The 22,435-nt window shown below is 42.2% G+C and overlaps 1 protein-coding gene across 2 annotated transcripts in view; it reads right to left on the bottom strand.

Annotated features, from left to right (window-relative positions):
* Window positions 1–781: 781 nt before the first annotated feature.
* The window catches only part of SYNJ2 (synaptojanin 2), a 67,017-nt gene continuing 45,363 nt past the window's right edge, over window positions 782–22,435 (bottom strand). For both annotated transcript variants that reach the window (XM_087774328.1, XM_087774329.1), the window contains exons 15-27: window positions 20,207–20,399; window positions 18,304–18,462; window positions 17,926–18,082; window positions 15,841–15,958; window positions 13,574–13,792; window positions 12,299–12,377; window positions 10,866–11,034; window positions 10,327–10,479; window positions 7,527–7,661; window positions 6,180–6,292; window positions 5,327–5,435; window positions 3,806–4,008; window positions 782–1,969 (exon numbers count right to left, since the gene is read on the bottom strand). In XM_087774328.1, coding sequence (XP_087630454.1) covers window positions 1,172–1,969; window positions 3,806–4,008; window positions 5,327–5,435; window positions 6,180–6,292; window positions 7,527–7,661; window positions 10,327–10,479; window positions 10,866–11,034; window positions 12,299–12,377; window positions 13,574–13,792; window positions 15,841–15,958; window positions 17,926–18,082; window positions 18,304–18,462; window positions 20,207–20,399 — 2,605 coding nt within the window. In that variant the 3' untranslated portion in view covers window positions 782–1,171. The remainder of the gene's footprint in view (window positions 1,970–3,805; window positions 4,009–5,326; window positions 5,436–6,179; window positions 6,293–7,526; window positions 7,662–10,326; window positions 10,480–10,865; window positions 11,035–12,298; window positions 12,378–13,573; window positions 13,793–15,840; window positions 15,959–17,925; window positions 18,083–18,303; window positions 18,463–20,206; window positions 20,400–22,435) is intronic.

The raw sequence follows: 22,435 nt of genomic DNA, 5'->3' as shown, positions 1-22,435 counted from the left end.
GACCAGCTCTTTCCTCCTCTGCACTGTGGAAATAAAAGACTGCCGTGGCGTTTTCTTACAAAGCAGCAGAATAGGAACAGGGACACAACTACTGAATTACTAAACTGTCTTTAGCGTAAGACATTAATGTGCTAATGAGCTATGTCATCAGCAGGTCTCAACTATTCATATTTCCACAGTAGCTGCATAGATAATATACAAGCAGACTATAGCATTTCTTCGAAAAAGGACTGTCGTTGTCCACGTGCGGTTTCATTGTAAAGTCTGTTGTTTGGCATCGGCTTGCTGTGAACAAAAACCAGGGCGCCTTTTGGAACCGCCGTAGAAAACCACCCAGAGCCGCCTTTGATCTTACCGTAGGGCGCAGCAATATTCCGAGAGGCTCCCCAGCCCTTTCAGAATAGCTGAGGCATGGGCTTGCAGCGCCAGTAGCAGCATGGCACTTGGAAGAGGTCTGCGGTAACACGGGGGTTCACTTGCCCGGTCTGGAGTAAGAGCAGGCGTTTCTTGCTGATGCAGGGGCACCACCTCTCATGGTTCTGCTTGACAGCCTGATAGCACACACCTTACACTTTACTTTCAACACAGGAATGAGTTTAACAAGGTAAGTACAGGGGCCTGCCAACGCTGCAGCTAGTTAAGATCTACAAGATACTGTCTAAGCCTTGTTTCCACAGCAGAAACGTAGTAGCAGAGCACTATCCGTGTTAGTGCTGTAGTTACACTGGTGTATCTTCCCCTTTCCAATGTTTGTTCCAGAATAACTGTAGCAGTCTAAGTATTAAAGATAAGGGTTCTTTATTTCAAGTGACAGAAATTGATTAATATATGAAGTTCACAGGAGAATGTTTTTCATAACATCTTTTTTCCATACAACATTACATGTTCTTACATATGAGTTGTACCTGAAATTAAATAAAACATCGTAAGATGGATTAATAAAAAGAAATAACTTAGAATAAAGAACTTTTCAAACAAGCTGTAGATAATGTTAGGTTGTATATACTCTGTACACTTCCCTCCAGGGGCAGTATCTTTATATTTAAACGTGAGACTGAAATGTAGCATGGACAGACGATCTATTTCCTTAAATAAAAATCTTTGTGCAAAAGATTTATTTTCATTTTGCATCATAATTGTGATTTCTGTAGGAACGTTAAGGGGACAAATTTTACAATTCTAAATCAGTATTTGTGTTCATCAAGGTATATTTGTTTTGTTCTAAGACAAGCGGTTTGTCGAACCCTTCTGACAGTGCACCGCTGTCTTCATCATCACTAAATGTAACCCAGTGACTGAAATCTTTCAAGTTGGGGCACTTTAAATTTTCTGGAGTGTGTGCTGGAGCAGTAGCTGATGCCGCCTGTACGGAAAGAGGGGAGGAAGAATCTGTGTCCAGGTCCAAAAGATTGCTGTTCTCTGGAAGGGAGCCGGTATCTGAGAGCTGTGGACGCTGGCCTTCTGGTACAGGAGGGCCCTGAAGGTCGCCCGTTGCTTCTGCAGCATTGGGTGCCAGCTGCTTACTTGTGGTGTTTTCTGGGCTGGCAGAGGATGCAGGAGCTGAGAGCGCAGCCTGCGCAGGGACGCGAGAGTCCTGAGTCTGGGGGCAGAACTCAGGATTGTTGTTGGAGTTGAACATTAACCCACTAAGAAGTGGGTTGTCACTGCTCTGGAGAACTTGCAGATGAAGAGTGGCAGGAGCTGACTTCTTTCTTCGTGGTGGCACCTTTGGGGCAAAGGAAGCGTTCGGGGGAGACGGCGCGCTGGCCTCGGCCGTGCTTGCTGAGGAGGGCTGCCTTTCACCGCTCCCCCTGCTCTCCTGAGGCTTCCCAGGTTGTGGCGTTCTGGGTTTAGGGACTGGAGTAATCCTGGTCGGACTAAGAATAGCTCCGGCTTCTAGACAGGGCTCTGGCAAGCCAAAAGGAGACTGTACTGTCTGTTGGTCGAATTGCTCTTCCGTAGGCATGGCCTGAGGGGGAAAAGGAACAAGAAATTTGAGAACAAAAAGGGTACCTTAAAGTCTGAGTCACTCCTAGTGCAAGTCTTATTGATGGCATTGCTGAGAAAAGCTGACAGTACTGGAAGGAAAAAAAAAAAAGCAGTACACAGAGGAGGCTTGACAGCACAGGTTTAGGCCGTACCTGCTTGGTTCTATTCTCAGCATCGTGCCTTGGACCAGTGTTTCTTTACAGAGTGCTGTTTGAGGACAAGGATCCTACAGCCCGTTTGCTCCCTGTATGAGAAACACATCTCTTTCTGACCATGCCTCTTTCATATTAGGATTTTGCTCCAGGCCAAATTAACACCATTCTGGAGAGTTATTTATTTGTTACATCTCTCTGCTGACTAATGTTATTTAAGCAAGAATGCATAGGGCGGGCTAAATTAATGGGGCCGTTAGCACGTGTCTTTGGGTATGTTCTGATACATAAGGTTGAAGGACAATTAGCTCAAGCTAACCCAAGAAAGGCATTCATGGCTCCGTCACATCTCACTGATGCTAGGAACTGAAGCTATAAGTAAGCTCTCGAAGTACAATCTAGCGTATATTCACCATTTAAAAATATATAAATAACTGGAACCCAGCCCAGTCCAAGAGGGCAAGGGCTGCCTCAGATTTCTCACACCCACTGTGACTGAATGAAAGCATTTTAATTCTTTATTACTCTCCCCTAGTATTAAAAGATAATATACAGGCTTTTTAATGCACTCAAAATATCCAGTCGATATTTCATGATGGATATATCCCCTGCTACTTCTGTCTATATGCTGTTGTTAAGTTGCCCACATTTGACTGATTGATTGCATGCTTTTTTAACAAAAAGAGGTGGATTGGGTAGAGGTTTTCAAGTACACGACTCCCATCTGAATTCACTCAGATGGAGGAAGGAGCGGACAGAGTCAAACTGAAATAGCTATATTCCTGCAGGAGATTTCATGTAACTAACGCCAAAACAGCACTCCCTCTCAGCACCTTTCAGGAGTGCCCTGGGAATGGCGACAACATAAAATAAACAGAGACCATTCCTTGTTATTGAATGTTTAAGGAAGGGGCACACGCTGTGTTGTAAGTCCACCATAGAGAAGGGATGAATGCCTTTACAAAGGAACAGCTTAGAACAGAGCTTCCTAGCAGAGGTTCTGTCAAAGGACGAATATAAAAGGTTGTATTTGTCTCTCTCATACTTAAATTGCTTTCACCATTAAATACTCATTTTAGCAGCTCTAGTGGTGAAGAACTATTATCTCCATTGTAGAGACCTGACAGAGAGACAGATTAAAACCCCAGCACCTACAGGTTTGTATTTTTAAGAACCCGAACTCTTGAGCAGAATCCAGAATCCAAAGTGAAAGGCTGAATCCCATTATAAGGCGTGTGAGAAAAGTTGGAGGTTTCTGAACAGGCCACAGAACAGCATACTGATCCAGAAGCTGCTTCGAATCAATACAGAGCAGACCGCTCATGATGTGGTCCAAAGTAAACGCTGTGATAAAGAAGGGATGAGTCCTAAATCCTGACAAGGTTTAGACAAACCAGAAGAAAAGTAACAAAATCTAAGAGAATGGACTGACAAATAGAAAAGCTGACTATGGCTGAGTAAGGAACTCAAGGCTCTCTTTCCTTTCTGATCTCCTAGTATATTTTTATGCCTTGGTGACTACAATACGCAAAATCATTTTAGTCCCTGCTGGCTAAGAACTTTAAATGACAGGACTTCATATGAACTGTTCAACAGTCCACGCCTCTTGCCATCATTCACACTGTGTAATGGAGGCTGGGTATATTTTGCTGCAGCTATCTTACATTTTCCACCTTGACTCCACTCCTTTGCAGAGGTACTGGCTTCTTCGTAGTTGGAACTTTGGGTGGCGGGCGATGGGGCACAAGCACTGGTCCTGCCTGCGGCCCTTGAAACGATGCTGACTTTGTGATGCTGGGAGGAGGCTCAGGTTTGGTGAACGTTTGGTTTCTAGCTGGAGCAGGCTTTACTGCATCTTCTGGTAGTCCTGAAAAGCAAAACCAGTTAGCGTCTTGGCTTGATCAGAATGTATCTTCAAGATCATTTCTTTCACAGTCATGTTTCCCAAAACATGCATGCCTAAAGGGAATGTGCTCAGGCCAGGACGGCAGGTTTTAGAAATAAGCATGGATCTTTCTTTGCAATCCTGTCACAGTTGTAAGAGGCAGTTAGGGAAAAACTCCCCTGTCTGAATTAATTTCATGCCAGAACAGCAGTGCTGTGCCACCATTTAGCCAAGTGGATAAAACACTGGCTGGGAGTTCAGGAGCACTGGACTCAAGTCCCGAGTCTCCTTTTGCCCTAGTTTCCTTATCTGGATAATCAAGATAATAATACCGAGTGCGCCTTTACTTTGGGAAGAACTGGTGGTACAGCACAAGGGACTGAAAGTGATGCCGACTGGACTCATTTCCTTACCAGAGTGCTTAACGTGAATTTCAAAATTAATGGAGACTAAATCTGATTTAAAAAACAAATGTACAGGACTCTCGCAGGAACAAACATCAAGGTGCCTTTATGATATTTCTAATTAAATTGATTATTCCAAACTGCATTTGCTCTATTTAGAAATGAAAAGGGATGTTTTTCTCCTAAACTGAGAGCCTTGCAAACTCGGGCAGTCATCCCAGAGTCACACTGCATTCCTTCAGCATCAGCAGAAAGACTACTTGCAACCCTGGAGGCTGTATTCACACTGCCTAAGTTTCAATATCTAAGCTAGTTTCCCGCTCTAACTTGCCCTTGCAAGAAGCTTTCTTCTCCAGGGATTAGACAGAGAGCCTAAGCAGAGAGTAGCCTTTTAGCTTAGCTATTCAAGCTGAAGTGGTGCAAGCTGCTATCTAGGTTACAACTATCCTTGCTGGCCAAATGTGAACAGAATCCAGGTTATTTTTCCCACAGCTGTATTTGCTCTCTAGTTCTGCTTGGAATAGTGAGCATTCACTAAATAGAGCAGTAAATGTCCTTTATGCAACTCTGAGCTAACAAAGGCATCAGCAGTTTAGTAAGACCCCATCTTCATCTTTTAATTTTTCAGACTAAAGCTGAACATAAATAACCCAAGGTGCTCCTCCTAACAGGTTCTACAACAAAATATACAACCTGAGTCATCTTGAAAAAAAGGTTACTATTATCAAAACTGACAAGAGAACACCAGGTACCATCTTGCAAGAATGTGTATGGCAGTGCTCAGGTGAGCTTCTGAATAGAAGTATGTGCATCTGGGCTATGATGGGAAAGATGAATACACCTACCGTTTTCTTTGCTTAAAGATTTTTAGAAGTCAGTTAGAAAGCTGTCCTCACCTCCTTTAGCTTCCATAAGACATCTAATAGCTTCTTCTGCTTCCTCAGCTGTGGTGGTTTTGATCTGCTTGACGTTGTAAGGTTTACTTATTCCAGTCCGGACTTTAGGCTTTAAAAAAAAAATAGGAGAATGAGTAATCTTGAGAGAACTGTTTTTTCTTGTACACCTGCAATCTTACAGCTAAGCTCACACACCTGTAAAGTTCTGGTTTTGCCAGTGGCTATTCAGCAATCTGTAAATACTACAGAAATGGTGGGGAATCTTTTGGCAGATATTACATCTTTGTTACCAGCTGACAGACAGGCCGATGGCTTACTGCTGCAGCTAGTCCCTTAGCCATCCCTCGTTCAATACATTAGGGTTCTCATCCAACAAGACAGGAGTGGGGAGGTGTTCCCACATTCCGGTCTTGGTCTCCTCAGAGGGCAAGCAGCCTTGCTGGCAAGGGCCAAGACTTTTCCTGTATGCTGGGCACTAGCAGGGACCATCAGAAAAGAGGTAAGAAAAGAATTAAAGCAGATTATCAGGGTGTTAAAAATTCAAGTTAGCATCCGTCAGAAAGCAGCACATGGAATAAACCAACAGTGCCCCGGTCTTGCACCATTCTCTCTCTCCCTCTTTGGCTTTTCTAATTCCTGGCAATTTAATAACATTTTTCTGGTGTCTAGCAGGTCCTACAGTCTAGTATTACATTACAATAAGTTCATCTTGGCATTTCTAGCTCAGGCATGCGACGGACTTCCTTCCTTGTATGACAGGTGCATCATGTTCGTGATGCTCAGTGTCTACAGTGTATGCAGATGGGGGGGAGCAGGACAGTGCTAAGTGGCCATGCCGAGCAGCAGGACTCACTGGCTGCTGAGGGGCTCCGGGTAGCAGCTTCGCTGTTGCCAGGATGGAGCAGGTGGAGTGGCTTCCTGGAGAGAGGGAACCATCTGAGGGGGACTTCTTGCCTGATGTTCCGGCTGAAAGAGGAATAAAAATGGCTTTTTACATTCAAGAGCTGGTACAAAGTTTTATCTGCAATGGAGCAAAACCAATGTGCTTTGAAATTGTTCGTGACAAATAAAAGAGATGCTGTCACCCTCCCTGCTCCTCCAGGGACAGGCGTAGTAGGCGAGACCTTACTGTCTTCCTGACACTGGGGACCTTGAGTCCTTCTGCCTGAGTGCCAAGAGCAAGACACTTGGATCTAGGAGGAGTGAGGGGCTGAACTGTTACTGGTCTAATCTAAGGTGAAAAAAATCTCAACACAGAATAAAATGCTGAAATCTCAAACTGTTTCAGGAAGCAGTTCCCTGTTAGTCTTGCTTTCATTTAATCAATTCAATCAATCACCTCAGCTGAGCATTAACATTGTGTTCCAGGCACAGAAATACAGATACCAGTGTTGTCACTTCTGTGCAATAGGCTCAGAAATGAATGGGAATAACCCTGAAGAACTCATCTTCCAGCAGTGAGTCTGACAGAACCTTTAATTTAAGGCTGGAAAATATATACGGAAGAGAGACTTTTGGACTGCAAGAAAAATGTGATGTATAGCTTGTGTCATCCAGAAGGCAAAGATGATTATGCTGATCTAGCAATCAGCATTCATCCAGAAGCAGCCATAAAAACAGGAGCAGCATAGCACCGATGGCATCTCAGGTGGGTAGAGCTTAGGTAAAGAGCATCACTTCCCCTTTGTGCCTCACTGAAAATCATAAGCCACTTTTTTATTTCTTTCATAAACACAAAAGCAAGCAAGAATTGCTTGCAAAGCAGGAAAGGGCAAAAACTGTCCAGAACAAGTATTTTGTCAAAACTTTTTAAAAGGAAGATTACAAATAAGTCAGAAAAAGACAAACTGTGAGAAAACACTCAGTGACTTTGGAAATCAGCAGGCATAAATACTGATGTTTCTTTTTATTGCCACAAAGTGGCTGGTCAGCTCTCTGAGTGATGAGTTAGTATGAAACATATGGGCCATTCCATCCTCACTAAGGCATTTTTTTGTGGAGTTATCTGTCATCCTAAAGACAAACTTCTCCCGTTGCTAACTGCAGCCATAGTCAGGCTGAAACAGACTGGGAAGCAAGTAAAAGTACCTCAACAGCCTGACATTTCAGAACAAGGTATTACTTTCTTTGTCACCCAGAAATGGCAGGCAAAACTGTTCAGCTGGGGCCAACACAACATTAAAGAAAAAGTTAAACTCACCAGGAGGGGGAGGCCTCTGTGGCGGCTGAAGTGGCCGAGGCCTGGTGGGAATGGACAGAGACCTGCTTGGAGTGCGGCGGTGGCGTTCCCCACTTGCCTCCAGCTCTCGCTTCAAATCGGCCAGGTCCGTATCATCTAGGGGAATTTTAGAAAGGATCTGTATTAGATATCCGCTGGGTGAGATGTACCGGATCCGGGCGGTCAGGAGAGTGGTGATTATGAATGGCAGGCCTCAGCCAGGTATCTCAGCAACACGACGTGGCTCCTTTCATATTGTTTTGCTCTCCCCGAATGTCTCCCTGCTCCCACTCCGGGCAACAGCTACCCTTTGGTCAAACGCTTCTCTCTCCCCTTTTCCATCATTTATTAACTGTTTGTATCGCCAGAAAGACTGCCTGCATCTGATTTCAGGGTCACTAGTCAGCTTGTTAGATTCCGAGCTTTTCACAGCCAGACTTGGTGGCAACCTGCTCTCATTCAAACTGTGTCACGGCAGCCACGAGGAGGCTAGTCACGGTCAATGCCTTGCTCTTCCTACCTGAACGCAGGAATTTCCTCTGAGGATTAGACAACTTTCCTTGGTCAGGAGAACTGTTTTTTTATGCCAGAGAAAAATCTGTCTGAATGGCTCACTCATCACATCTCTGCTTTCCAGCAACGTCTCTTAACAGGTACAGCTGCCTCAATCTGATAGCACTTGGCTGCACCTCACATGTCTCGGCTATTACACAGTCTTTCATCCCATCTAAGCCTCTCTGACAGCTGGAGAGGTGAGGAGTAGGGATTGCTTTAGTCTCCCAGCCTGCTGAAGTGAGGGCTTTCACTTCAGTTCTCTTCCCTGCCCAGCCACACAGCTCTGTTCTTTAGGGCTCCAAAATCCACTCGGCTTAGTTTTGTCCCTGTGGTTTGGAGAGGATGATAGGGAAGGAATGGTGGTAGCAGCAGTCCCTCATACTTCAGGCATTTTTACACAAGTTCCTGTTTTTCAGAAAGCTGTGCTCTGCAGGGAATACTGAGCTGCCTCACAGTTTCCTACTCCCACTCAGCAGCGGATGGCAGCCACAGAGACACAGCCGGAGATCTGCCCAACCCACCTGCCCTCCCCCTTCTCTCTGCATCTTCTTCTAAGCTGCAGTACGGGCTCATCGGTACGATCCAAGGAATCATGCAGGCACCTAAATGCACGGCTTGAAATTCTGGCAGTAACACTGAACACAAGACAAAAACCAGCCACCACCACTCTATCCCTTCCCCTAAAAGGCTGCTGATTTTAGGCAACGGCTCCCAGGAACATCAATTTTGTGAGACTATGCCCTTCTCTGACCTCAGAAACACACATACGCACTGTTCTGTCCGTCACTGGTTTCCATCTGTGTCGAACACCAGCTATACAATCATCATACCTTCGATTAGGAGTTACTCAGGCAGAATTGGAAGCTTATGGAGGCATCTGAAATTGCAGAGACTTTCAAGATGGACTGAATATATCATATTCTGAGTTGTGCGAGATCATGACCCCACCTTGACCTCCTTCAAACTACACTTTATAATCTCCATTTACTTTGTGATATTTTTTGTGGAGAAGAGTTAGTGTGGGTGAAAAGAATCACTGCAATTCTCTGTAGCTTAATGAATCATCACACAGTAGGCCAGAGGTGTTTGGAGGGCAAGGCATCCTATAATACAAAGTGATTGGCTTCACAGTATTTAATAATGACAGATTACTCCTTGGCTCAGGGCTAGGTTTCTGGGTCTGGCCACACTGCACCCAGCCTATGACTCAGGGTGGGCAAGAAAGCTATACATCACTCTGATGATTGTTTGGAAAAATCTGTCTGCGTAAACTTACGAATTTCATTTAATCTTTTTGAACTCTACTTCTGACTCAACCTTTGAAGGTATTAAAGTTTTCACTTTTATGTCAGAAGACAAAGCACTTCTGTGAGAGTGCAGAAAGACAGCTACTGAATCACTTGCTGTCATGATGAAGTGGTGTTTAATACGTGACCCAGCCTGTCAATGCTTGGTCACTGAAGCATGTCCTGATCACATCGCAGTATAAGACCACCACTGGGCTTGGCTAGTGCTTGCTGCACTTTTTATCTGTATTCTCTTCACAGCTTTATTTTCTCTTTACCAAGTCATTTCACAATAATGTGCAAACAAGCCAGGTGACCAGGAAAAAAGGTAACACATTTATGAAGCACTAAAAGAATGAATATACCTGTTGTGTGAACCTCGACTTCTTTAGAAATAAAAAAATAGGAACAAAGGAGAAACTTTAGGCTGCTTTGAAGTAATTTGAACACAACAACCTCCTGGACTGTCCAGCTTACACCTGACTGCATTGCCACAGCTATTGCTCAAAGGACAGGGCCAAGCCCATCACTGGATCAACAGGATTCCTTTGGTTTGCTTTTGCTCTGGCCCTCACCAATAAGAAAATAACAGGCAATTTTTTGTTGTATGCTCTGGTGCCAAACACCACCAAATGGATAAAAAGACTTAATTTCTCTAATTTCTATAAAAGGAAACGAGCATTTTTCAGCACTCCTGCCTTGCCCTGGGCTAGAGAGAAGGAAGATCTAAGCTTTATTATTTGCATTGCTGTTATGCCTGAGGGCCTCAGTTACAGTCACTAACTCAAGGAGGGTTGAGCACTGTACGAACATGTACCAAAAAGATGACCCTCATCTTTAGAGGACCTACAATGAAAATACAAATGAACAGGGAAATAGAGACAAAAGGAGAACAAACAACAAACCTTCAGGTCTTACTTTAAGGAATGCAGATAATTTACCTTTATAGAGCCGTGCGTTTTGTCCAGATTTGTTTGAATGACCTGTGGATGCAAAATGTCCACAGCCCTCAGGCATATCTTCTGCTGTGTCTGCTACTAGGTGTTGACACAAAGCATCATCTAAATAATCATCTTCATCCTCCACTATATCACCTGAATGAAAATATTAGATAACAAAGACTTAGTGAGCAAACGCATTCCCTGCCTCTCTCTACTACCAAACAGTGAATTTAATATACGTGCCGGGCAAGCTTCTTGTGTAACCCGTGTGTTTCATTACAGTTTGTTTCTATACAGACAACTGTACCATACATTGGATTTGCTAACATACGTTATAACACTAAATTGACAGGATGATCTAAGCAACAGTTCTCTGCCCAGGCACAGTGCCGCGTCATGGCTTTAGTTACAATCCTCTTTTTAAGAAGTGTGGCTTCATTACAAATTCAGATACCACCAACGCTCATACTGTACCTTCTCTGTGCGACCAAAGTCAGCAAAGCAATTCTCACAACTTAGCTTAGAAACCTGCTGCTCACCTTCTGAGTCATAGTCCAAACTCGAGAAGTCAAAATTTTCTTCCAGAAGACAGGAGTTTGCTGTGGGGGACATGGGGAGAATGCTGTCCCGTTTTCGAGCAATTTCCTCCTGAAGGCCCTTTAGCCAGTCCTTGGTCTTGGGCCGGATCTTCACTGCTCTGCCTCTGACCTAACGCAAATAAAGAATTGTTTCCCCTTTGCCAAGCAACTTCGCAAAATGAGAACACCTGAACAGAATAAGCAAGTGCTGCCAGTCTATTGTATAACTGCTTCAGAAACTGATATAACTAAAGCTTCATTTCAGAAGCTAAATGAAAAGGAAGCACTCTTCCTATCCCCATAACCAAGTTTTCAGACTGTAACAATGTTCTTGAAAGAAAATTACCTTCACAGCTCAAAAGCACTGCTGCTGCATTTAGGAAATACTTGAGAAATAGGTGAAACATCAAATATCGTCAAAATGATACTGGGATAGTAATAATGGTGTGGGAGGGTTCCATTTTTGAGTCAGTAGCTTTAAAACACACAAGAATTTGCTACCTGATGCCATCTGTAAGGAGACTCTGTTCAGAAAATCCCAAATATGATGGTTGATGTAAATGGAAAGTATATTATTAAACAGATTAAGACCACAGCTGCTTATATGTGTTGCTCCATGACATTTGGGGTGAGATGTATCCAAGGCAGCAGCTTCAGCAGCAAAATTACTTTGGAAAGTTCCTGAATCAGGTTCCCAGCACCTTCACACATTGTGCACATACAATTGTGTTTGGGTCTGTGCTATAAATTACATCAATGAAATGAGCCAAATTAACAGATAAAACTCCAAATATGAAAGACGAATGAGGGTTAAAATCCATTACTTCAATGTTAAGTTTATAGTGCAGTCCCACAAACAGTTTTGTCAGCATAAATGAGGGGGATGATGAATTGTAGAGTATGTGCGTGGGAAGGAAGAGCCGGGGATGGGAAGGTAAACGCCTACTGCTAATGCTGAGTTTGCCATGGAGGCCAATGAGTCATGTTGTTCCAGCTTGGTAGAAGGAGTTTATTTGATACACTTAAGAGAAACAAAAAAATCTCCAAACCACAATCGTGAGGATGCTTTGGCAACAGTATAAAGTCACACACAATCTCAGCAGAACTGCTTCAAGTGCCAGAACACTGACCAAGTCATGTATTCTGCAGTGGTATCAGAGGCCAGATACTAAGCACTGCTTAGGAGCTCCAAGAAAAGTCACCTCCTGCCCTCCTGAAACTGAAATACTGCATTAAAAGCCTCCGCAGCTGTGAAAGCTAAGGACGTTGTGAGCACTAAGTTTCTTTAAAATAATGCTACTTGATTTAGCTACAAACTCAACTATCTCATTCTAAGCAACCACTTTTGAGAAATTTGTTATGAAATTATTATTATAGGTTTGAAAGAGTCTTACTTTGACACCATCTATATCCATAACACGAAGAGCTGACTTGCTGTCTGCAAATGTCACCAGCATTTGACCTCCACTGATCCTAGTAAAAAAAGGCAAAAGAGAGAAAACAGTGCATTTTACTTCACCATTGAATGAAAAGCCTTAAAGGCAAGCATGATAGTTTTGTACAGCTATGTATTTCGTTTTAGTTGTATTTTCCTCACAACTCTGTTTTTTGGGAGGAGCGAGTGATCTATGTATCCCAGTTGGGCTCTTCCTCTCCTCCATCGTCCCTTGTGTGACCCCATCACCCTGCCCTTTACTGGGTTGCTGCTGAAGCAGCAGCACAAATATCTCAGCAGCTGTTGACAGGATACCTAGTCTGATATCCACACTCCCTCTGTGCTAACTTCCATGGCTCTGCATATCCCTCCCCTCAGAGGACATGTGATGTTCCCAAAGATGAGTATACCACCAAGCTCTAAGGCAATTAAAAACAAAACAAATACCACCAAAGCATGTTTTTTCCTTGCTCCTTTTCTTCACAAGCAAAGTGGCGCTGCTGTTCCTGCAGGGCTGCTTTTGAACCCTCAACTTATATTTGGTACTTCATAAAACCATACAACAACAGGTCATCGGTTTTCTCCATTAAGAAATGGGTCAAATACAACATAAACAAGTTTCTGGTCTTGCCTCCCAGGTCAACTGTCAGGTCTTTTGCCTGTATTTCTCAAAACAGAAGTCTCATAGCTATGCTGGAGCCCTGTACGGAATCAACCAGAATGAAATTAAACTGCTCTGCCAGAAGGCATCACACTCTCCCTCTCTAACAGCAGGAAGCCATACTACTAAAAAATAAGCAAAATGACCCCCAAAAGAAAGGGGAGTCAGCCAGAAAATCCTAGTAAGTGCAAAAGAGTGCTGGAAGAGAGCAGACCTCCTTGGAGGAAGTGAAGTATGGCCCCAAGGACCCTGCCAGCAGAAGCAATGCATGGTAATGAGGCCTGAACCTAAAGGTGACGATTCACATCAAAGCCTCTGCTTTACGGTGCTGTACTGAATAAAATTCTCCTCCACTCAGCCAAGAGAGCTGTTAGACTATTTCTTTAACAGGTTGAGGAGAGGTAAAAGATATTCAAAATACTTGTATTCAATTTCTAATGAAGAATTCAACATGCAGTAAAGGAATCCAGCATACTACTTTCTAATACAAAGTTAATTCTGTCAGGACAAAAAAGGGAATTTCTAGTCTGTGGTTTTGAATAGATGACATGCTATTTCAGATCCCAAACTTACCTGACCAGAACAATAGTGCCATAATCCTCAAACATTTGCATAAGCTCTGTACGCAAGTCCTCAGGAAATTCATTTTTCTCTTCAGGCGTTGGGGAGAGCAGATTTACCACTACTGTGGCATCCAGTGGTCCCTGGAAAGATGACACTTCCTGGAAAACACTCTCACGGGCAGCTTGATTAACTTCCTGAACTTCCACTTCTACAATAGCTAACACTGGCCTACATGAAACAAAGGAGAAATGCTTATTTAAAATTAAGATCAACATCGCCCAATAGGAAATGCTTATATAAAATTAAAATCAGTGTCAAGCAGTAGGACTAAGAACTTTTAGTTGTGTGAAGGACAAACAGGGTCTTGTTTAAACTCTATACATCCATGATCATTTTTAACTCCACGATGTCAAATCTCATTGCAAACAATTAAGCCTGCTATACCTTAGAAGGAAGTGATTATTATCTATGTTCTACACAGAAAGAGAAGCAGAACAAATTCCTTAAGGTCTCACTGCAAAAAAGCGCTGTGGCTGGCAAGACAACCCAGAAGTTCAGAGTCTGGTGGACCGTTTCGTTTTTTCTGCAGTGGAAGATCATGCCTTGAGCACTGTTAATTATATTTACCAGCTCTGCATTAGCTGAATGTAACAGTGAGGACACACCAGAAAGGAATTCAAATAACAATTGTGTGTAGCTCTTCTGGCAAACCTGCAGTCTAAAAATACCAGGATACTTCACTCATTATCAAACAGCTGTCTCCCAAAACATCTACAGATTGGGAAGACAATACATTATTTTCTGTTAGACAAGGCCACATAAAGATGTCTTCTTCCAAAAACTAAGGACAAGGTACTCTAAGTGTATAATGTGGTTACGTAGCAAACATATGTCGGTCCATCAAATTATAAGCAGTCAACACTGCAAACTTGCTTCTTCAGCCATTTCTTACAAATGACCTCTCTGTGTGTCAGATCTAAATCAAATTGAGAAACCTGTCTGAAAGAGTAAAGCTTGCCTCATCTCAGTGGTTGCAATCCACATTCTCAGATTTCCACCTGCATATACACACAAAGCAGTAACTGGGATGGCTGCTCTTCTAACTATGCCAAAATTGCTGCCTCCTACTTGCAATAGAGCAGGCTCTGGAATACGCATTACCAGAACATACGAAAGCAACAACAGCAGAGCTAGAAAGGAATAGTAAAGGGAAAAAAATGTATAGGAAGTGTTAACTATTTCTGTAAGCACAGTGAATCATAATGCATTTCCATATGTCACAAAGATATAGCTAAGCCCTTTTTCCAGCACAAACCTTGGGAAAACAAACCTGCTGACTGTAATTAAAAAGCAGTTTTTGCAGTCAAGTTTGCTGAAATAGAAAGCCAATGAACAACAGCCATGTTTCACAGATTGCATCCTCAGGGTCCTATATAATGAGTGCAGCGGTTCCACCGTGCTTTGTGGAACACAGCAATGTCAAAGCCTTGACACAGAGAAATTGATTGCAAGAGGCATGTTCTTCCATTGCTGGAGGAATACAGAACAGTCCTCGCATGCAAGAGCACCATGAGAAGCACAGAGCCAGCCAGCTATTGTGGGTCACTGAGTGCTGCTATGAGGAACAATATTGTAGCATTTCCATAGGGCATGCAAGGGACAGACAAAGATTATTCTGAATGCAAGGGAGCTCTCAAGGTGTATTTATTACAGGATTTGTTTCATAGAAGCGAAGCAGTGACAAGTTGAAACAGAAGTTAGTGATACGGACCAACCACAGGCATTGGTCTTTTTGTTTTTTCCTCCTCCCATCTCCATTTCTAAAGGAAGCCCAGAAGCCCAACACTTGACTACTCTGAAGAGGTCACACCTGGCCCTACGTACATGGCTTACGCCTCTTCAGGCCGCACAGTCCCAACCTCCTCCTCTCCCACAGCAAGCTGAGTGGGAGCCCATCAGAGCAGCTTGTTTTGGTATTGGAGCTTTCCAAGCAACAGAAAGCCCTCAGCTTTCTATACCTGTTGCTGCAACTTAGCCAACCCTTGCTGAGATCACAGTGCAGCAGAAATCAATACAGGACCATAGATACTTGCCACCCTGGTATAAAACCCACCATGAGCGGAAAAAAAAACAAACCACCAAACAGATACTGAACACGGAATAAGGGTGTAAACTCCTGTTACAATCAGACTCGGTCTCTCACTCTGAAGGTGTAGTTCAGTTTGACACATTCTAACCTCGCAACCCTTCCTCTGATTGTTTGCTTACGACTTTACCTGTGGTCAGATGCTTGCAGCTCCGCTCTCCCATAGTACATCAAGGCTCCAGGGGTCCAGGTGTGACTGACTTTAGTGTCAGCATTCAGATCACTGTCTAGAAGATTGATCTCTCCAGCTATGAAGCACACAACGAGATTTAAAACTCACCCAAAGCTAGTTTTACTAACAGTTAAAAGCTATTTTATTAGGATGCACTTCACAGACCCTAGTAGTGGGAAGTGGGGTTTTTTTGTTCTTGTATATACCATTCAAAGAAGAGCTTGTATCCTAAAAGATTTACAAGCTAGGGACTAGGAAAAAAATACAGAAAGGACAGGGAGTGCAACAGAGGCAGCTGGTCACTAGAATAAGACACCTGCAAAATGGTTAACCTGAATGTCACCCAATCAATTACCTAGACAATCTGGGTTGACAGAGTCATATTAGTATTTTTCCTCCTGCCCCATTATTGAGCATAGAAACAGACACTGTACTTGCAAAATACACTGCAAATCCAACCTCCAAATGCTTATTTCGCAACGCATTAAGGTGACAGAAAATGCTCCAGACGTTATCCTAGAGTGAGGTATTATATCGCTGTCAATAACAGGAAAGTTTTTAGGTCACCATTTGGGCTAATGGATAGCTCTCTGTCTTTTCTACAGAGTTGAAAATGAGTCAATACGGAATACGGTGTTTCGCCTAATCACTCGCACTGGGACTACACTTTCTTCTCAGAAGGCAAATAGTCCTCTAGCCTATAGAAGCAAAAAGAAGCAAGGCAAAAGAAATAGAGCCGAGAGGCGGAAGAGCCTTGCCACCAGCAGTAAAGGAGAGGAACTCTGGCAGCAAACTAATTAGAAAAGCTTTGCAGGACTGGGAAGGTGGGTGAACAGACAAGGGGTCAGTGATACACCCACGTCAGCTAGCTGTGGGAGGCCTACAAGCTCTAAAGAAAGGAACCTGCCTCAGCTCTTGCAGACCAGCTAGACAGGTCCTACGTTCTGTGTGTGCTCCATCAACTAAAGTCCTCCCCAGGCAAGCCTTGCCAGGCAAAACAAGGATTGAAAATGCTGAAGGGTTTTCTTTTTCCTAAAATGAAAACAGCCAGCACAAAAGGGCTGTTTTAACCTCCTTATTATGTCTCATACAATTTTTCTTTCCCAGATTACATCTCTATCAATGATTGAAGCTCCTCATTTTACTTTATTTTTCATTCCTTAAATAAGAGTGAATAATTCTGTATCACACTGACATGTATTCTCTGATTGCCCCAGTTTTGCTTTGTAGTTTTTACACTTAGTGTACTCATGGTATGACTTGGATTCCAAGCAGCAGCTCCCAGGAATGTGAAAAAAATCACATCTGCAGGCACAAACCAAATTACATCTCCAGCAATTACACTTTTCATATGAATTTGTTCAGATTTTATAAACATTGGGAGATAGATGTACCCGCAGACTGAGAGAATGGTTATGAAAACTGTCCCTGGAACACAAAGAAATACTTTTTATTTTGTTATTGTAACGTTTGAATAACAAGTGAAAACAGCGTTTCTGTTGTGCTGGCCACTCATGATCTCAAAGTACTTTGTAAGCACTAATTAATGAAATCTCCCACAATTCCAGAAACTAGCACAAATATTCCTAAGAATTACCAAGGCAGAAGAAATTACAGAAAAGTGCTTAATACATCTACTGAGGACAACAGTTATAACAATCTAGCCATTTTAACATGGGAATTTTATGTGGACTAATGTTGAAAAGCAACAGAATCATTTCTAGATTGCTACAGCTGGATTGTTTTCAGTTCCTCAGTGAGCTCCCAGCACCATTTCAGTCTGCAGCACGAAGCCTTGTTCACACCCTCAAGAAGAAAGGGCGCTCTATCTCTGCAAGTTATTCCAGTGGAGCCGAAAGAACATCTGCTTGAGCAAAGCCCCTGCAATTTGACTAAGCCTACGGGACACATCTCAAGACAGCTCTTAGCCCAGAACTCACTAACTCCCTTCCTCACCATTCACTAGATTAAATCCCCTTATGTGGGTTCTGGATGAAATCTAAAACAACTTTCAGACAAAGGAGAAGGAAAGATCCTACGCACCTGTTTTTTCAAAAGGCAGTTTCTTTCTCCACCAAAGCACTCTGTCAGTCCAAGCTGGGGTTCTGCACTTATCACTTGTATCATAAGCCTCTGAGCCAACGTCGTATTTATATGTTGGTCCAAAATTAATAGTCCCTTCATGGAAGTCTTTAAAAATCTATCAAAAGACATACCATCTCTTTGATTAAGTTACAGATTAGGTAGATGCCATTGTGACGTACCAACTTCCTTGCAAACAAACAACATTCTGATTTTTAAACAAATTACTACATTCATGTACTACAAACAAGGGTCTGAAAATGCAACTTTTTCACTCTCTCAAGGAATTAGATCAAGCCAGCGCGCAAGTATTCAAGAAAATGAGACACACTCCCTTACTTTTCCACTGGATTTTTGCTGTTGTAGTTGATCAAATTCCAAAAGTGTCTTCCAATCTTGACGTTTGAGAAAATAAAAGACTTCCTCATATGTTAGATCAATGCGATAGTTAAAATCGCCACACCAGAAGACATAGTCATGTGAGAACACGCTCCGCCCCTAGTTTAGAGGTACAGAATACTGTTAATGTTAAATCACATTCATGAAAACACCTTCTAAATGCACTGAAATGTACAAGTCAGTCTCTCTGAATTACTAAATACCGGACCTACTTGCCACATTCTATCTGTTAAAACCCATCTTGTGCTAAAACGGAATGGTTCCTTCACTCTCTTTTGCATCCTGCTGAGCTGAATTTTGTAAACAAGTGTCAGACTCTGACCCCTCTTTCCTGAAGGTATGTCTAAGCTGGGCCACCAGCTTTATATTCACAATTTGGCTATCATGAATATTAAAAATATGTTTTCCTAACACATTTCACACACATATATTTAGATATTCTAAATATAACACAAAATGTGCTTCTGGTACCAAGGCACATTCAGCAACAAAGGTCCTGAGTAAGAACAAGCTCCAAATTTGATCTTATGTTCACATCACAGTTTTGTAAATGTATTGAAATAAAACGCCAATGAAAACTCACTCCAATTCTAAGGTTAACATCCTATCCTCTAACCAGTCTTTTTTTTTTTTCCCAGTTAAGCTATAAACCTCTAAAACCCAGAGATTCGTAAAGGAAATATTGCAGAGCTGTGGCTGTCACAAGCACTAGAGGGCACTCTTTATATGCATTATACACACAAGGTACATTTAGCTATTGTACATGTGAAGGGACATAAAACAGTTAATGAGGTATTAGAAGGAAAACTACCAGAAGCACAACTTTATGGCCATTTGGAGCAGATATTCTATGCAGGACGTTCAGACTGTCAGTATTAGTTCTTACATAAAACAACTGATTGATATGCTGCATGTGCCAAGCCTCTAAACCTTGCAAACAACAGGGAGTTAAAATTTTATCCTTTGCAACCTAAATGCCATTTTTTGCTGACTAACCGTAATACACAAACTGGTCCATTCGCTCCCTAGTTTAGGACCTCTCCAGAGAGGTCCGAGAAAGAAAGCACTGTGGATATTAAAGCGACCAACATTAAGGGAAGCAAAGAAGCACTGCTACAAATCCCATGGGTTATCTACCGGCCTGAGGAGACAAGTGTGAAATAAAACACTAGGGTGACAGATTTGACACGATTTAGGGGAAAAGTTATTCATACAGACCAATAGTGCATACTTGCCATACTCTGAGAAAAAACAGCAGTTCCTTGACAGTGACACATTCATGAGGACAGAATGAAGGGAACAGAAGTACCACATCAGTGACCAAGAACTGATATATTGTACCCAAGCAGGAGCAGTTAAAGCACTGATGTACTGAGTAACACGGATGGTCTTTTAGGAACCCTTAATAACTAGCGCCAGCAAAAGCTATCAGTATCATGCTCTCCAGTTCTAACAGCAGTCACCTAGATCTTATCCATGAGGCCTTACAGATTTGTCAGTTAACTTGCACCGTTCTGAAAGATCAACTTGAAAACACTTCAAAGATGAGGACTTTTCAAGCAGTGCAGCAACTATATTTTTTTGAAAGGCACAGAACTCTTGTAAAGGAAGTGCTATATTGGGGGTGGTGTCTGGTCTCCTGTGAAACATGCTTCCTTTTTTTTTTTTTTTTTTTTTTTTTTTTTTTTTTTTTTTCGTTTTCTTTACCGTTTTCTTTTATGCCCATTCTCCATGGCACTGAGATGACGACTTTGATGACCTGTCATCAAAGACAGCCTGAGACCAGCTGTAAAGATACAGCCTTTATCTCCAATGTTTTTAGCATACATACACGTACACTTACCATGGGGAAGCTGAGTTTCTGCGTGATTTCTTTATAATCTTCATTCCTCTCTTTCACCTGAGTCTGCCCAGCAGTTAAATGACTGCATATAAAGCAGAAACTGGTACTATAGAACTGAAAACGAATGCTCACTGCCCCTTTATTTCCAGCTTTTCCTCCCATTCCTGTCTTCACGGTGTCTATTGCTACATCCCTGTATTTAAAAAAAAAAAAAACAAAAAACCAGAAAGAGAGTAAAGGGCTGCAGGGACAAACATTCAATTAACTTTGACTGCAACATAAAGGAAAAGTCAGTTTACAATGTCATGTCTTCTCCTCTCCAGAAAGCTTGCTGCTTTTAAACACCTTTTAGTTTCTTGATGATGTTCATGTACTTATGTTTCAAATTAAGTATAATACAAGAGTATAGAAATAAAACTATTTGAAAGTATTTTCCTCCTCCTCTTGTCCCTTCCAAACAGGCCAGCAAGACATTATTTCTGAAATACTGGGAATTTCTACAGAATATACTTTTCAAGTTTACCTCTACCGTGATCTTTAAAATAGTGACAATAACTAATACTAATACTATTATATTTCCTTTTACTTTTGAACATACAGAAATCTGTTTTTCAGATAGTTAACAATTTAGTGTTACCATGTGTTGAAACCCAACTTCGCAGTTGGTGCCGGATTTTTCAATCAATTAAAGAGCAACAGATCATAACCCATAATTTGCTAAATCAGCTGCAATAAAACCAGTGATTATTAGATACAACTATTTATACCTAATTCCTAAAACGAGTTCTGTACTGATGACAAATTGCTTAGGTCCTCCATGTTGTTAATTACACAGTATTTCAACGTCATGATTAGCATACACTTTACTACAGAAAGATGACTTGCTTGGCAAAGCAGACCACCTGCTCACAGGGTAATTTCTCCCAGATAGCCAGTCTACTCTGAGAATAAAGCATGCCTGTCTGATCAGATAAGTAAATGATGAGATCATTGTTGTTACCAACCCCAGCACCATGCATGTCCTTCCCAGTGAGAAAATTTTACTTTCCAGAGAGAAGTCAAGCAGATCTGGACTAGAATATTACTGGCTTTAAGCAAGGGGCAGGGGGAAAACCATGAAGTCTTATTTGAGTTATTGTCAAGCATTCATGATCTCAATGACGCAAGACGTTACAGGCTCTCTTTTCCCCCTCCTCTTCATTTTCCTCTCTCTTCCCCGACCCCCATCTTTTCTACCTTTTTTCCCCTCTTTATTTTTCTCTCTTTTCCTGACTACAGAAAACCTCCAGAAAAGACACCCTCAGGGAGGCAAAAGGGGACCATCAATGTTTTCTATGAAAGGATGGGTTTCAAGCACTCTGAAAGAAGCACGTGTTCAGTCTTTTCACTCTAAGGAGTTCTCCCTTCCTGCTGCCTGCCTACCCAACTGCTGACTGATATTTATCCGACTTGCGTTCATGGCAAAGGTTATGTTGAGATAACCCACTGTACATTCAACTGCTTGTATTTCATCAATCCTTTCACTGATGTATAAGCTTCAGCTATTCTCTCATTTTATTTCTCTGTTCTCTAACTCTTGTTCTAATCTCTTCAACCTCTGTAAGCACAGAAGTCTGTTTTTGCACTGCTGATCATTTTTGTTTTCCTTTTCTAGACACGGGAAAAACTACACAAGCATACAGGTTAGGTTTGATTACGCTCACGTAACACACAGCACCACATTAGCATTAAATGATGAAACTCGGTCACTAAAATCAAACTCTTCCCTTTTTCTCTGGAGATTCAAAGGGCTACATCCAATTCCTAGCAGTCTGACAGCTGCAACAGAGCCACTGTGCTGTTCTGCTTCTGATCTCCATTTAAACCATGCATCTCCAGCTGGATTACTCAAATATCTTGTCAGCCAGGTGAAAAGTCAAAAACTGACAGAAACACTTCTCTTCTGGATTGCTTCGTACCACCAAAAATATGTAATTTTTAAAAATCATGTTGAAGAAAGATTACTGGGAAGGCAGCAATGCAAGACCATCAGGGTTACCTGGATTATAATTACTCTGCCTAGCCTAGAGCACTTGATGTTGCACAAGCTCTGCACTTCTCAGTAGATATGAGACCAGAGGGAAGAAAGAGACAGCTTTTGATATTTTAATCACAAAATGCAGTGGCCAATCAGTGCCCCTAACATGGAGTAGAGGGCACTGTTTGGATCACTCTAGACTTTAAGGACAG

This window comes from Nipponia nippon, unplaced genomic scaffold (genome assembly GCF_047370975.1).
Source record: "Nipponia nippon isolate SJK-2023a ecotype South Korea unplaced genomic scaffold, ASM4737097v1 scaffold_4, whole genome shotgun sequence".
Lineage (NCBI taxonomy): Eukaryota > Metazoa > Chordata > Aves > Pelecaniformes > Threskiornithidae > Nipponia > Nipponia nippon.
Note: the sequence above shows the minus strand (reverse complement) of the source record. Positions and strands in the feature narration are given on the sequence as shown.